Source organism: Pangasianodon hypophthalmus, chromosome 27, assembly GCF_027358585.1.
Source record: "Pangasianodon hypophthalmus isolate fPanHyp1 chromosome 27, fPanHyp1.pri, whole genome shotgun sequence".
Taxonomy (NCBI): Eukaryota; Metazoa; Chordata; class Actinopteri; order Siluriformes; family Pangasiidae; genus Pangasianodon; species Pangasianodon hypophthalmus.
In genome coordinates, this window is record NC_069736.1 from 6,276,709 (window position 1) to 6,291,965 (window position 15,257).

General features: G+C 37.9%; 1 protein-coding gene across 1 annotated transcript; it reads right to left on the bottom strand.

Moving 5' to 3' along the window:
• Positions 1–593: 593 nt before the first annotated feature.
• On the bottom strand, positions 594–14,853 carry LOC113531102 (mucin-4). The gene is made up of 22 exons (XM_026921594.3): positions 14,238–14,853; positions 10,427–10,517; positions 10,230–10,352; positions 9,966–10,139; positions 9,547–9,780; positions 9,277–9,399; positions 8,922–9,182; positions 8,509–8,829; positions 8,246–8,431; positions 7,400–7,627; positions 7,050–7,280; positions 6,830–6,925; positions 6,453–6,632; positions 6,041–6,151; positions 5,700–5,957; positions 4,952–5,188; positions 4,792–4,854; positions 4,629–4,692; positions 4,425–4,544; positions 3,170–3,290; positions 2,590–2,741; positions 594–2,484 (listed from the first exon to the last, which is right to left on the bottom strand). The coding sequence occupies exons 1-22, from the start codon at positions 14,757–14,759 to the stop codon at positions 2,358–2,360; spliced, it is 4,023 nt and encodes a 1,340-aa protein (XP_026777395.3). The 5' UTR covers positions 14,760–14,853; the 3' UTR covers positions 594–2,357.
• Between the last annotated feature and the right edge of the window lie 404 nt (positions 14,854–15,257).

Below are 15,257 nucleotides of genomic sequence, written 5' to 3' on the forward strand. Positions count from 1 at the left end.
ACTAAAGAAATCCTACTTTTACAAGAGTGACGTCTAAAAGACCTCAAATAATTAATCAATGAGGTTTTAATTCAAATTTTCCTATAGGCCTATTTATTGAACAATGTTTGTATTAGACAACTGACCTCGGTACAATTTTAATACACTCATAAATAAAGTTACCAAACTTGTACCTTTCCTTATTGCTGCATTGGTTCCATAAAAAGTACATTATTTTTACATTTAGTCTGTCTATATATCTTACACCTGGAAACGTGAATATAGTATACCTTTAAAAAATTAGTTTAAAGGTACTTCATTAGAGCTTAAGAACTACTCATTTACCTTTTTAATGCTTTGCTCTACACCACACACACCTTCCCATGTCCCAGGTACCACTCAAGCAACAAGAAAAGGTACAGTCTGGTACCTGCATAAAGATTGTATAAGTGTATAAAGATTCTGGGTCAGCAGACCGTGTTGTGTTGTGACTCAAAAAAAAAGTTAGTCATGTAGTCATTAGTTATATAACTGGAAGTGATAATTTTACCGCTGCTAAAAATATTTTTAACCATTATGCATTCTTACACGTAATCATTCACAAAACATTTAACTTGTGCACAAGAAGTTTATTTTTAACATACATGATACCATGTACATTGTAGGTTCATTCAGGTAGTCACTGTAATTTCATTCAGGCAGTTAAAGTTCCAACTGTTGTGAGACAATACACAAGCTTGTGTTGTTCTAAAATGGATTACGGTGGCATTTCCAGGATTTACCCAGAACGCTGCTTATTACAACCTACAACACCTACCGCTTTTTAAAATGTGTTTTATTTCCACCATATCCCATATGGTTAGAGTTAAGACATCTAGTCTAACCCCTCTGTCTCATCTATACTACCAAACCTATTATTCACAGCAGTCCTCTAAGGGATCTGCCTCAGTCTTTTCCTCAGAACAAAGACAAAAGGAAATCGCCACAACGTCCTCAGGTGCAACACTTAACACACGTCCTTCCACACAGAACGGCTTTCTTTAAAAACCCCTGTAGCCACTGATAATTTCCCTCTTCCCCACACCGTGATGAACCTCTCCCTCGAATACACACACACTTCCTTTTTTCATGTCAGGGGCTCCCTCTTTATCACATTCTCACAATTCTGTCCAGTGAAAACCTTAGTGTAAAAGAGTGTTAACACAAAACAGCATAGGTGGCATGAAGATGTTTCAAAGCTCAGCACTATCAGTGCTATTGTAATCAAATGACGACACACGAGTTGTGTCCATTGTGTTTATATCATTTATAAGGCTGCTTTGTCCAAATATACACAAGACAGCGCACATAATGTGAAAAAAAGTATGTTATAAAGCAGACAAACCTTTCTTGATTAATTATACTTATTTGATACACAGTATTTCATCAGTCCAGCTGTATAATATCATCTATGCCACACTATGCTGTCCCATGCTGGCTGATACAAGAGGACATATCATTCAAGACATCATCCTGAGATATACAATAATATCATCTCTAACAATGTACCATTTCCTTGCTATTACACAGACAAGTATACATAGAGCACATGACTATTTACTTTTATACCACGACGTTGCTGAATTCTTGAATAAGGTCAAAAGATGTTGATCAGTTTTCTATAACAGAAGTTCTGACTGTAATTCCAAACACAGGTTTATATTAATGCTCTTGTTCTAATATGTTATTGTTTCTATAGTAACAACTTACATAGCAACTTGTATGATGGACAATCTACATAATTGAATGCTAATAATAAGCAATTTTTTTTAATTGTTATTTATTTTTTCATGTTAACAAAAATGTATAACTGTTGATATGGTGAAGCTTTCCATAAAGAGACAATTATTTAATGTTAATGGAAGGAGTCTCCAATGTTAGTAAGTTTTGCAGACAGAGGACTTTGTGTGTTTTATGCTTCACGTGTTTTTTTGTTTGTTTTGTTTTTTTGAGAAAAAAGCGAGGCTGGTGAGGAAATAAGTGTTTATAACTGCTAAAACATAAGTGATAACAGGAACTTGTTTTGTGGACTTTCTACAACATTAAATGTAACTATAAACAGTTAAAAACTGATTTGTAGTTCTTTAATGAATTAAACATTGTAATTGTTTTATCAGAGGAATAAAGCACTTTGTGATGTTCTGCTATACATATGTTATATGTTCTGCCCTGAGGTTTTTTTCTTATTCCTTACCAAACCTGCTTGTACCTAACTGAGCAGAAATATTTCCAAAATGGCAAAATTAACAAATAAGAATAAGAAATACCAACAGATTGTCAGTGTAAAGCCTGTAACCGTAACGAGAATGGATAGTAATCATTTCTCATGTAGCAAGTGATCACTCAAATCTCTTGAGGTGGTTGTAAAGGGACTGCACATACGTAAACACACACATGGGGTCAGGGTTGGGCCCCATCGCCATCATGTCGTCTACCTCGATCAGCCGAATGCAGTCTGCTTTCTCCCTGAGAGACAAGAAAGTACTCAGAATATCACTGTTTAGTGCAGATACTGTCACATACACACACACACACACACACACACACTCAGTCAAACAAACACACACTTACTCAGCAGTGGTGAAAGCTAAATCGAGGTTGTGTTTATGGTGCGCAGGATTCAGCTCATTGTAGTCAAACTCATTTGGGAAGAAGGCGTGCACCAAAGCGCAGAAGGCCATTCCATCAGACCAGCTGGAGGAAAAATTATGGATATCTATGTGCTGAAAGACAGAGAGAAAGAGAGAGAGAGACAGAGAGAGAGAGACAGAGAGAGAGCGAGAGAGAGAGAGAGAGAGAGAAGATAGGCTCTGGATCCACTGCGACTCTGACCAGGATAAAGCACTTACTGAAGACGAATGAATAAATGAATGTCAAAGGGGATGCAAACTTTTGAGCAGGTAACAGACTACTGACAGACTGCCCCACTGTAATGGCTTATGCAATAGGAGAATAGGAAAAACACCATCAAATGATCATGGAATTCTGTTTTGTAGCTTGACTGTAAAACAGAAATGAATTATTTTACTAAGAAACCAGAGGGGATGTAAACTTTTGTACTCAGCTCCACATCTGCACGTGCGTACACATACAACACTGAAAGTGTTTATCTTCACACACAGAATATAAGTGACAGCTTTGCAGTGCAGACCTGGTAGCCGATGGTCTTGGAGCGGCACCACTCCAGCAGGAGCTGCTTAATGCCACTGGCGCTGGACGTACCGAGGCTCTGAGATCGTCTCAGTTTAGGTCTCGACTCCACGCTCTTATCTCTGAGGAGACATGAGTACATGAGGACAGAGTTCTTCATTTTTATGCATATGTGTGTGTGTGTGTGTGTGTGTGTGTGTGTGGCTGCATTACAGTACTGAAAACAATATTGTCAGAATATTGCTTGTTCTGGAAGCCCATCCCTTACAGAAATGAATAATTGCTTTACATGTTATGTTTTACATATTTTTATTGTAGTGGACTTTTCCCATGTAGTGTGTGGGATTTTTTTTTTTTCCAAATGATTCATTTATTTTCACATGTGATTTTTTTTACATGATTCGTTTATCTCCACATGTGCTTTTTGCACTTGGGATTTTTACATATTAATTATTTCGTTTCACATGTGACTTTTTTACAAGATTCATTTAGCCACGTTATTTTTTTCAGAAGGATTCCTTTACATGATTTCTACCTATGATTCATAATTTATTACATCTGATTTTTTTTTACACGATTCATTAACATGATTTTTTAAGTGATTCTTTTATTTCACATGTGAATTTTTTTCATTATTCATTTCTTATCATTTGTGATTTTTGTACGCCATTCATTTACTTTTAAATCTGATTTTACATATGATTAATTATTTTCACATGTAATTTTTATACATGATTCATTCATTTTTTTGTGATTTTTCATGTGATTTTTACACAACATGTAGTTTTTACATTTTTCTTTCTGTTCTTTTTTTTTTTTTTTTTTACATATGATTTGTTTATTTTCACATAGGAATTTAACACGATTTGTTCATTTTCATGTGATTTTTACATGTGATTCATTCATTTTCTCATGATAGTTATGCATTTTTTTTTTTTTACATTTTTGCATGTACATTTTTTTACATGTAGAACATGGGGTTCCATTTTACTGGTGTGATTTTTCTCCCATGAATAATTCTAATAATAATGAATTAATGAATAATCTAAATCTAATATATTGTTCACATGATGTCAGATTTCACGTATGCAATTTCAGGACATAATGTTTTAAATTCCACCTTCATATATATATGAATATATTATGATCACACATGAAATATATGTGGATTTTCCGTAAGGGATGTTCTCAGCTAGTTTCCTATGCAGTGTGTGTGGGTTAAAGATCAAAACATCAATGTTGGCATATTTAGAAACCTGCTAGGTTCAGAATTCATTCTCTGAAACAAGGCCTGCTTGCTCTGGAGGTTTCTCGGCAGTGTCTGTGATCCTGCTAAACTCTCTTTACCATTCACACTATCAGACTTCTTGATGAAGCTGCAGGCAAAATAAAAACAGGTAATGAGTGATAGTTGCTTCACATTAAATCTATGTCTCAGAGGTTAACAAATACATCCTTACTTGTCATTGTCTGGTTTGGAATCAGAGAAATGAGCTGGTTTCGAAAAAGTGCTTGATGTCTTGTCTGGGGAAAAAAAAGAGCAAGTCTGCATATAAAATTCACACTAAGATGAAAAGCATTGAGACAATTCAGGTGCATCAATAAACAGGATAATATTTTAACCTGGATAACCAGATGAACTTGTATTTATCTTCTGGCTAGAGGTCCATGGCTTGACTGCTGACACTAGAATTAAACAATAATATCAGACAAAGACAACAGAAGGTTGGATTGGGGATATAAACCATTTGAATCATTAAGTACCGCGGTACACATAACTCACCAGGTCTGCTGGGAGAGTCCATGATGGCTGATGGTTTAGAAACTGCTGATTCAGATGCTGATTGGCTGAAAAGCAATGGGTTAAAATGTGGTGTAGTGTTAGGCTGTGAGATGTTGCTAGACCTGCTGATGGACTTGGGGCTTCGTGGGATTTGGTTTTTGCGTGCACCAGACAGCTGTGGTGATGAGATGGCTGGATATTGACTGCTGAGAGATGACTTCACATCCTGGGACATCCCTAATTAGATAAAATAATATATAAAAATGGAGCTCTTATGTATATACTAGAAAAAGAGGCTGTTAAGTGACTATTGTATGTGCTACATCACCGTATCTCTTTTTTAAATGTGTGTAATCATACGTGTAAATCAACTAATCAGAATGGAGTCTCTGCAAAGTATTTGGTTGGTTCAACATTGCTTTGTAGGTAGAAGAATAAGAGATCAAGTTAGAGATAGTTAGAGATAGAGATCACATCTCCAAATCATTCATAATTTTCCTATCAAAGCCTGTCATCCCTTCATGTTTCATTCTGTATTTAAATTAAAGAAGTTTGTGGTTTTCTGAGCCTTCTACTGCCCTGCAAGTAAAATTGCAATTGCAACAAAAAACACTGACGACCCCCCAACTGACCCCGTCTCCTTTGTTGAAACTTCACTTTCCTTCATGAGGTGAAGAAGAAGAAGGAGCAGACATAAACAATACTGATATAAGTAGATACAGAAACAGTGCACATGTGTCTTACTCACCAGACTTAGTGGAGGGTTCAGTCATTGGTGGATATGATTTAGTACTCAGCGTTGGTTGACCAAACACCTTTGACTTTAGTGGAGGGGAGGGGTTAGAGAGAGAAGAGCTGGGATTGGCTGATCTCCTAACAGGCTTAGGGCTCATACGAATCATAGAAGTGACAGGTGCTTGGGGTGTTGCAATAGTTGCGGATGCATCTACAACTGATCGCACTTCTTGTGACACCGAGGAATAAACTGAGGAGTATCCAGAGTATTCTACCAGAAAAGGCGAGAAATGAAGAAAATGAGGATGGATTTGAGAACTTCTTTATGTACAAAGAGAAAAATACAGAACTCACCACTATCAGGAGGTGATTCTGCTCTTCTAGCTAGAGAACCTATGGAGAGCTGAGGCTGTGAGAAGACACGAGACATACGTGACCTCTCTTCTCGTGATTCTGTAGAGGTCTCTGATTGGATAAAAAGGAAAAATATAAGGCTTTAAATAGACATTCAATCCTATATCATTTAAAGTATATGGAATATCCAAAGTATTGTGGGTTGATGAGGAGAAGATGCTTTTTTCCAAAGAAATGTCATTTGGATGTGGTGCATGTGTTTCTTGGCGTATTTGACTGACATCTTTTTGTGTTTCTTCAGAATATCTACTTTTACAAATTTGGAGAACGTATGCTAAAAGTTTACATAAAATATTGATTCTAATCTAGACTATGCAGATGAGATGGAGCTGATGATGTAGTGAATCAGTACCTATCTGTGATGATGTAAACAACTTTTCTGTGTTGTGATTGGCTGGTCTTCTTTGACGTCTGGGACTCATGCAAGTTACAGAGGTTGCAATAGGTTGGGCAGAAGTCACATGCTGACCATTTACTGATGACCTCACTTCCTGAGACACAGTTGAATACACTGAAGAGTAGCCAGAGTACTCTAAATGAAGAACAAAAAAAAAAAGATTTCCAATGAAGTCAAGTTGAAAACAGTGTTTAGACTAGTGAGTTGTATTGGTATTGAGAGGAAACAGTATTAAAGAAAAGGAATGAAAGTAGAAAGTAATCTAAGCAATCTAGGAACCTGCTTATTTTAAATACTGGTAATTTCAAGTAAAAGACATCGATCTAATTTACCACTTCCAGATGGCGAATCTGCACGTCTGCTTAGATAACCAACGGACAGCTGAGAATGGGAGAAACTGTCCCCTGTTGACCTCATTTCCTGTTGCACTGAAAGAGCATCTTATTGGACAAAAGGATCTAAAACTATTTTGGCACATTTTTTCTAAATGGATAAATGAAAGCAGAAAGGATAGGGAAAATGAAGGAAAGAAAAAATTAGACTTATACTCACACTCAACTGGATATCGGGTTTGGTTGAGCTCTGAGGTTACACCAGAAGTCTCAGCAGAGTCAACAGACTGAGAACTGATAAGATTGGTATACTGATTTTGTGCAAGGTCGTGGTTTGTCAGTCTTTTGCAAGGCCGTGGGCTTATTTGAGTGTACGAGGGGACAGGAGAGTGAGGAGTCACTTTGCTGGAAGACTCTTGATCTCCATTATTGTCAGGTGAATTGATTTTGTCTGGGCAAGAGAAGTAATCTGTCAGACAATATGCAGTATATAATCCTTATGGTTTTAACTGTATTATCATCAGTGTAATAATTTTACAATTTCATGTTTACATTATTATAACAACTCACCAGACACTGGTGAAGGTACAGCTAAGAGTGGTTTCTTCATTGTAGTAGGAGATGGTGTGGGGTTCCATTTTGGCTCATCTAGGTTAAACCTGGTTGGCTTAGTCTTAGAGTTTGGGCTCATGTGAACATTTAAATTTGATGTTGCAGATTGGACAGGAACTTGAGATTCCATCACAGCTGCTTGTTTCTCATAAAGGCTGCTGGTAGATTGCATTTTTTCTGTCTGGACTATGGAAAAAACACAACTCTGACATTAAGCAAAGAACAAAACACAGTAGGCATGCTATTATCAGAAAAATAATCAAAGACAGGGTGGTGTGATGCGGCCTGATGCGAAGTTGCGTATTTTTAAACAACAGCATGTCATGAAGTGTTTTCTTCCTCTTATGCCACCACAATTTGCCAACAATTACAATTTTTTATTTATTACTGAGCAAGACATTTTACTTTTTATCTGTTTATGGTTGCATTTTATGCTGTGGAAGACTGTAAAACAAGTTAGTTCTCTTATCAGTTATGTTATAACAACTTTTATTATTGTTGCATCTTTTTCATCTCTTGAAGTTAATAAGACAAAAAATGCAGCTTCTTCATGTTGCCGAGAAACTGGAAAGCTTTTCTATAGCAGAAAACATACACTGACTCCTTCCATAAATGTTAAATAAACATCTCCTTACAGAAAGTGTCAGCATATCAGTGAGTATACAATAACAACAAGTTTTCCTTATCTGTTATTGAAAATGAATCAATACCTTCTGACCAATAACTTTTCATAACATTGTATAACTTGAAATGTGTTTCAGAGTGACTAATATCCTGATAAAAACTATGATAGACCATTCTTACCAATTCTGTGGTGTGATCTGATTGTGGCACTTGGTATAGATGGAGATTTGAATGGTGTAGGGCTTTGGTTGGTTGACTTCAGAGGTTTGGGGCTCACTGGAACAGTTGCACTACTCGTAGGTTCGTGTGCTGTTGGTGTAGTAAGTGGCTCTGCATGTTGAATTGAACTGGTTGCTTGAGAATGATCTAGTTGAAGAAGCAGAAACCAAATATTGAGAGCTAATGAGAGCTAAGAAAGAAAGAAAGAAAAGTATCTTATTCACCATCTCTGAGGGAGGGCTCTAAATGTCCTGTAGGACAAGCAGATATCGGAGAGGTCACAGAGAATGGGGCCACACGGTGGTTGTATACAGATGCACTGGATTCTGAAGCTTTGCCAACAGTTGAAGCTTTAAATGGTGATTCAGTTGCCTCGGGTGTACATGCTGGTTTAAATGGAGTAGGACTTTGGTTGGTTGATCTGAGAGATTTAGGGCTTAGAGGTATGTTCATAATGCTGACTGGTTGCTGGGGTTCTGTCATGGATCCCAAACTTGTTTGAACATTGACCGTTGACCGGAGCACTTGTGATGAAAGTAAGCGCTCTGACAATGAGAGAAGAAATATAAAGTAATTGTGCTTTCAGAATCTTGGAAACATTGGTAGATATCAGTATATACCACAAACAAAAACTTACCAGTTCTAAAAGTAGATTCTGAGGATTTTGTTGTGGCAATGACATTATTTGGTATAGCAAAAGGAGCCACATGAAGGTTTTTTGCACACGTTGTTGTATCTGAAGCTGATTTGCTGAAAGGCAGATCAGCATTTTGATTGGTTAATTGCATGGTTTTGGGAGTAGTTAGGTTGGTGTCTGTATTGGCCATTAGATTTGGTTTTCCTGTGGCTTCCAGATTGCTGACCATTGACGTCGCTTCCTGTGTCTCCAAAGTAATTTCTGATTCAGTGGAAGGTTAACAGGGTGAGATGTTGGTTATTGTTGGGAAAGCAAAGGAGATAAAGAGAAAGTTGAACATAGATATTGCACTCACCATTCTGAAAGGAAGACCTTTCTGCAACTGTCTTTGATGAGACTTTTTCAGGGGGCAACTGATGAAACTTTGGGTGAGTTGTAGAGTTATGGTTGTCTGGTGTCTTTACTTCCTGACCTTCCTCTGTTGGTTGAAAAGAAGCAAGAAAACAATATATAAAAATATCAATCACCAAAATGATTATCAGAAGAATGGTCAGTATGCCTTTAGGGAAAAATAGACAGTGTCAAGAACTATGACTGGTGTGGTATGCAAATTTCTTTTACCTACCAGATTCATGGTGGGATTCTATGTTTTGCTCTGGTGTGGAGATTTCAATAGATGAATGGCTAAATTGTGCCGGTGGTGGTATGAGTTTGGTAAGAATGGAGGGTGGGTTAGATTGTATCCTCCAAGGCCTTGGAGACATAGGACTTAATGGACAACCTTCAGCACCTCCAGATTTCTGGGGTGCTACCGTGGACGTGGTTCGGCTATTGTTTGATGACTTCATTTCCTGGGTCTCTGTCAGTGAAAACACATTTATAGTTTTAGGCAGCTTGTCAGTTTTCAGGACATAAATGCGTCTTGGTATATCAATTTCCATTTGGTTAAATGGTGATGTCTGTATTGTCGGGAAACCTGCGATTGAGTTTGAATAATTTGAAGCTGTGCATGGCTGAGGTCAGGAGTCTGGGTGTGGGTGTCACCTGTATTCAGCTGTGATTTGGACTTCTGAACTGCCAGATCTCTTGCTCTGCTCGTAGCTGTCAGTGGACGCTGTCTTGTAGTCATGGCCACAGATGTCACATGCTGTCTGGATAATGATGACATCACATCCTGTGACACTGAGTATCCAGAATATGCAGAGAATCCAGAGTATTCTTCAATGACACAGAAGAGATATAAATAGAAATCATGAAAAATATGTTTTAAAAAAGCATTTGAATGACTGAGTTTAATGTTTCACTCACCACTTCCTAAAGGAGATTCAGGTCTAGGGTCTGTGTTAGGATCTATCTGAGAAGATGTGATGGTCAGAGAGTCAGAGAGTGCATGTTGTTTACTGACCAGAGATGCCACTTCTTCTAATTCTTCTAAAGGGAATTTATGATTAGTTAATGATTTTTAGACCATTGTATGTCATGAATTCAATCGACCTGTCTGTTACCTTGTGCTTTTTCAGGTTTATTCTCCAGTCCAGCTGAAGTTAAGGTGTCTTCTTCCTCCTCTTCTACCTCCTTCTCCTCTCTGCTTATCTCCTGTCAATCAACAAGATTATATGCATGTATAATACCCTTTTGTGTGGGACAAAAGTCTGAGTTTTCAGAAGCAGAGAATTTATCTACTACTGTCTTGTAAAATATTCCTAGTGGAGAGGGACAGAATTACAGCTTAACTGGAACACAACTCTGGCTTTGAGCTGCTATTCTAATTACAGGGCTTTTCACATAACACAAACCATGCTGAGAGTTGTTAAATTAATACCCCCACTAAATCATAATACAGTAAATTATCTAATCATTGTTTATTGTTTTTGTGCAATCAAAGATAGTGTTTGAGACCACTTGCTAAAAAACCCATTAAACATGAAAGTACAGTGTTCTTACCTTTTTTCAGATTATGTATGTACGCTGCTTTAACGAGAATATCAGTTAGCTCCAAACAGTTATATACTGTATATCATTTTGCCTTGAGTAGATGTATGTCTGTCTATTTACATTGTTTCCACAATTTTCTCCCCAATTTGGTCACCTGCCAACTCCCACCCACCAGCCAGCTCTCCCCTATTACAAAACAGCTACCAGCCAGGGAGGGTGAAGGCTAAACCGTGCTCCTTCTGAGAGCCAGGCAACTGCATCTTTTCGAACTGCTGCATCACAAGGCAGTGTAACACACTTGGATGAAAGTGCTATCTACCCTCTTCTGCATACACGATCTCACAGATACCCACAATTGGCTGGTTTCTCTATGATTGACAGGGGAGAGAGAGTGTATGCCCCTTCCACCCAGAGAGAATGGCCAGTTTGGCCCATTTAGCTTCTGGTCACAGATGGCTGTGACATAGTCGGGATTCAAACTCGCAATCTCCCGACAATAAGGCAAATGCTTTTCTGTTTCACCTTTGTTCAAGGATGTCATTTATTCATTCATTCATCTTCAGTAACTGTTTTGTAGTGGTGGATCTAGAGTATATCCAGGGAACTCTGACCATGAAGCAGGAATACATCCTGGATGGGACACCAGTCCATTACAGGGCAAAATGCACACACACACATTCACACACTTATTCAAACATGTAATTTAGAGTAGCTATGGGGAGAACATGTGAAAGTCTGCACAGAGAGTAAGGCTAAGATAATGCCCTTGATGAGGAAATAGTGCAAGATACAGCAATCTAGATGGGAACATCAGAATTTCCATCAGAAGGAGACAGAACACTAAACCTAGTCTATATCTTGTTAAGTATCAGATTCGGGTGACACATTGTGTGTGTGTGTGTGTGTGTGTGTGTGTTTGTTTTGAGTGCTAAATCCTCAGGCCTGTAAGTTATACACTGTGTACATTCCACATACATTTGTGGGTGTGTGAACATGCATTCTGCACGTGTGAGTATATGCACATCTTGTTAGAGGAGAGATTTTCTATAAAGGCTAAAATCGAATAGCCTCATGACCTTGGGTTTTAAGGTTCTATTTAGAGGTGGTAAGTCTCTATGACACACTTCCTCTATTTGGGCACAGTCAGAAGCTATAATAACTACTGGCTTCCTCCTATGTATAATATTTGCATCTGAATTTATAAGACAGAACTCTGGTCAATGTTAACATCAATATCAAGTGTAAGGATATTACAGGAAAGGCTTGATCAACTCAGACCTGAGCCAGGTGGTTTATATGCCAAATATCATCAGCTTGGACACTCATAGACCCAAAAATCAGGATGGAAAATCTGCATTAGAATGTTATGTGATTGTGCACATGACCAGTAACATTCATTATTAAAATAAAGAACATTTTATGATCTATCCTGTTATTTATAAGATGATTTCTAAGGACACTGTAACTTATCAGAGTGTGCTAAGGAGTGTGCTGATTCTTAGTGGAACAAGACATCAATCAGCCTCGCTAAAAATACACAAGGCTTTTTAGGGCCACCTAAAGAAAGAAAGAGGGAGAGGGAGATTTGTGACCTGAGTGATAAGCACATGGTACCTTAACCACATGCTGTAACTGGCACCCAATCTACATGCTCAATCTGCATGTGCAGAAATTAGAAATGGTGTGAGTGTTAAACAAAATGGTCGCCAAAACTATCTTTGATCAAAGGATTGGTTGGAACAGCTAAGGAACTTTGGGAATGAGTTTGGTAATCTGTCATTGTGCTGTTAGTCCAGATTGAAAGCTCCCAAAGACAACTATGGTGGTCTGCACATTTTCAAATCATAACCCAAACAAGATAGACAGTGGCATGACATTAAAGTGATATTAATTCAAGATATGTAACTGTAACTGTAATGCAAGATATGTAAGGTTGGAAAACGTAAACCTATTTATATAGCTACATCTACTATATCTGTCTCATGTTAAATATTAGTGTCATAAACATGCATTTAAATATTACAGTAAGCTTAGGACACAAACATAAATGTACAACAGTGTACAACAGATTAAATCCTTATGTAAATCAGTTTTATAAGAAGAATGTGAAATTAAGGTATGAGGCAACAGTATTTTATGATCTGAATGATAACTATTAGAATTCAGATATTTTTCCCTAAGTTTAGTTTTGCAAAGAGACCAAAGGGGTATACACACACGCGCGCACACACACGTGCACACACACACACACACACACACACACACACACACACACACACACACCACTTCCAGTGCCAAAAGAAATTTCATGGAATCCCTTATGATCATAACACATATTTAACTTATAAGATATAACATATATAATATAACATAACATAATATAACTACTCAAATATTAAGCATATTGGGCTTTGAAAAAATTTGTATCATATCAAAAATCATTTTATTAAAATTTCAGTGACATTATTTGTACTTGATTTTAAGTTATTGAGCTTCAGATTACACCTGATTAATTCAACTGGCCAATCAATCAGGCTTATGAACTAGTATAGTAATATCCACTAAAAATCCATTCCACTAAAAATATTTTATACCACAGAGTTTTTGAATTCTCAAATCTGATCAGTCAGAAGGTGTTGATTCACTTCCTATAACAGCAGCTCTGACAGTAGTGCAGCTGTAATTCAAATCACAGGTTTATATTATTGCGCTGATTCTAATACGTTATTGTTTCTATAGTAACAGCTCATTCACAGGGACTTGTGTGGTGGATCCTCCACATAATCTAAGGCTAATAATAAACCGATTAAAATGTTGTTGTTATTTAACAAGGAAAAATATATAATCATTATATGCTGAAGCTTCTTGTAAGGAGACGCTTAACATTTATGGAAGGAGTCTCCAGTGCCAGGGCTTTGTAACAGTCCCATCACGGGACAGTCTTTAGGACAGAGGACTTTATGATTTGTGGTTCCTCAGTAATGTCACAAACTGCATCATATTAATTTCAAGAGAGACAATAAAGAGAGGCTGTTGAGGGAATGAGTGTTTATAGCTGCTATAACTTAAGTGATAACAGGAACTTGTGATAACTAACTTGTTCAACAACATAAAAAATTAACTTTATATTGATTAACAAGTATGATTTGATGTTCTCTAGTTAATAAAAAAAATTGTGATGTAAGAGGAATAAAACACTTCAGGATGTGCTGTTATAGGAAGAACTTCAGGACGGTAACAGTAACTCTGTTTTGTGTCCCCATCATGTTTTATCCCTTAAGGAATAAAGGCTTTAATCATTACAATCACGGACTGCAGACCTCACCTTGAAAAATGTGGATTTGAACAAGGAAAGCAAGCAGTGCATGAATAATAGCTTACATTAGGCTCACAACTTGTATCCATGTTAATGATGCTGGCTAGAGATGCAGTAGGGGAGCTCCTGGAGGAAGTAGATTCTGAATCCACACACACAGATCCACCTAGTAAGTATGCTCCAGTTGGATCACACGTTTCTTCTTCCTCCATGGAAGATGCAGTTCCAGGGCTACTTCTCTCAGCTTGAACCTGGATCTGGGCTTGAACTTGGAGATCTTGGAGATCATGGAGATCACGCTTTCTCTGGGAACTTGACTGGCTCGCTATCAAAGGTAGTGTGTCTACCAGTTGGGAAAGAGCCTCCAACTTCTCCTTCAGCTGCTGGTTTTCCTTCTGGAGCCTTGAAACCATGTTCTCTAGAGGTTTGGCGCCTTTACAGGCCTCCTCCAGGCGCTGCTCCACATTTCGCTTGAAAGTAGCGACATCGACGTGAATCTCACGCACAACAAGGCGCAGAGCTCGTTCAAACTGTGCCAGCACAGCAGTGCCATTCTCACCTGAACCACTTGCTGTACTCGATTCCATCACAGCGCAAGCCCAAGGAACTGTGTGTGTGTGTGTGTGTGTAGATGATGTTTGTGTCTTTCCCTGACCCGCCAGCGGGTATGTGAGCAGAGAGTGCTAAGATCAGGCTCTTTCTTTGCCTTCTTGGCCCCCAGGTCATTTGACAGTGGAAGGAGGGGGTGGGAATGGAGAGTAATAGAGATGGAGAGCTTGGTTCCCCATGTAAAGGGTCTAATTTTAGAGTGTATTTGCTGTCTGGCATCCTGTCACTAGCCTTAATGTTTCATCAGGGTGGGGAAAGACAGGGCAAGCAGGGTGCAAAGAGACACAAATTAAAATCTAACATGGTATCTCAGTGTAACCTAATGATATAACGATAGACCAAACTGAATGGAGCCTATCACAACTAAATCAGTAAACAATATTCAGTATTCGCATTTCTTTAATATCAACTTGCCTTCAATTTGGTACTTCTTGAATGAAGTGTAGCAAAAATCAAATAAAATCCAACACAGTAAA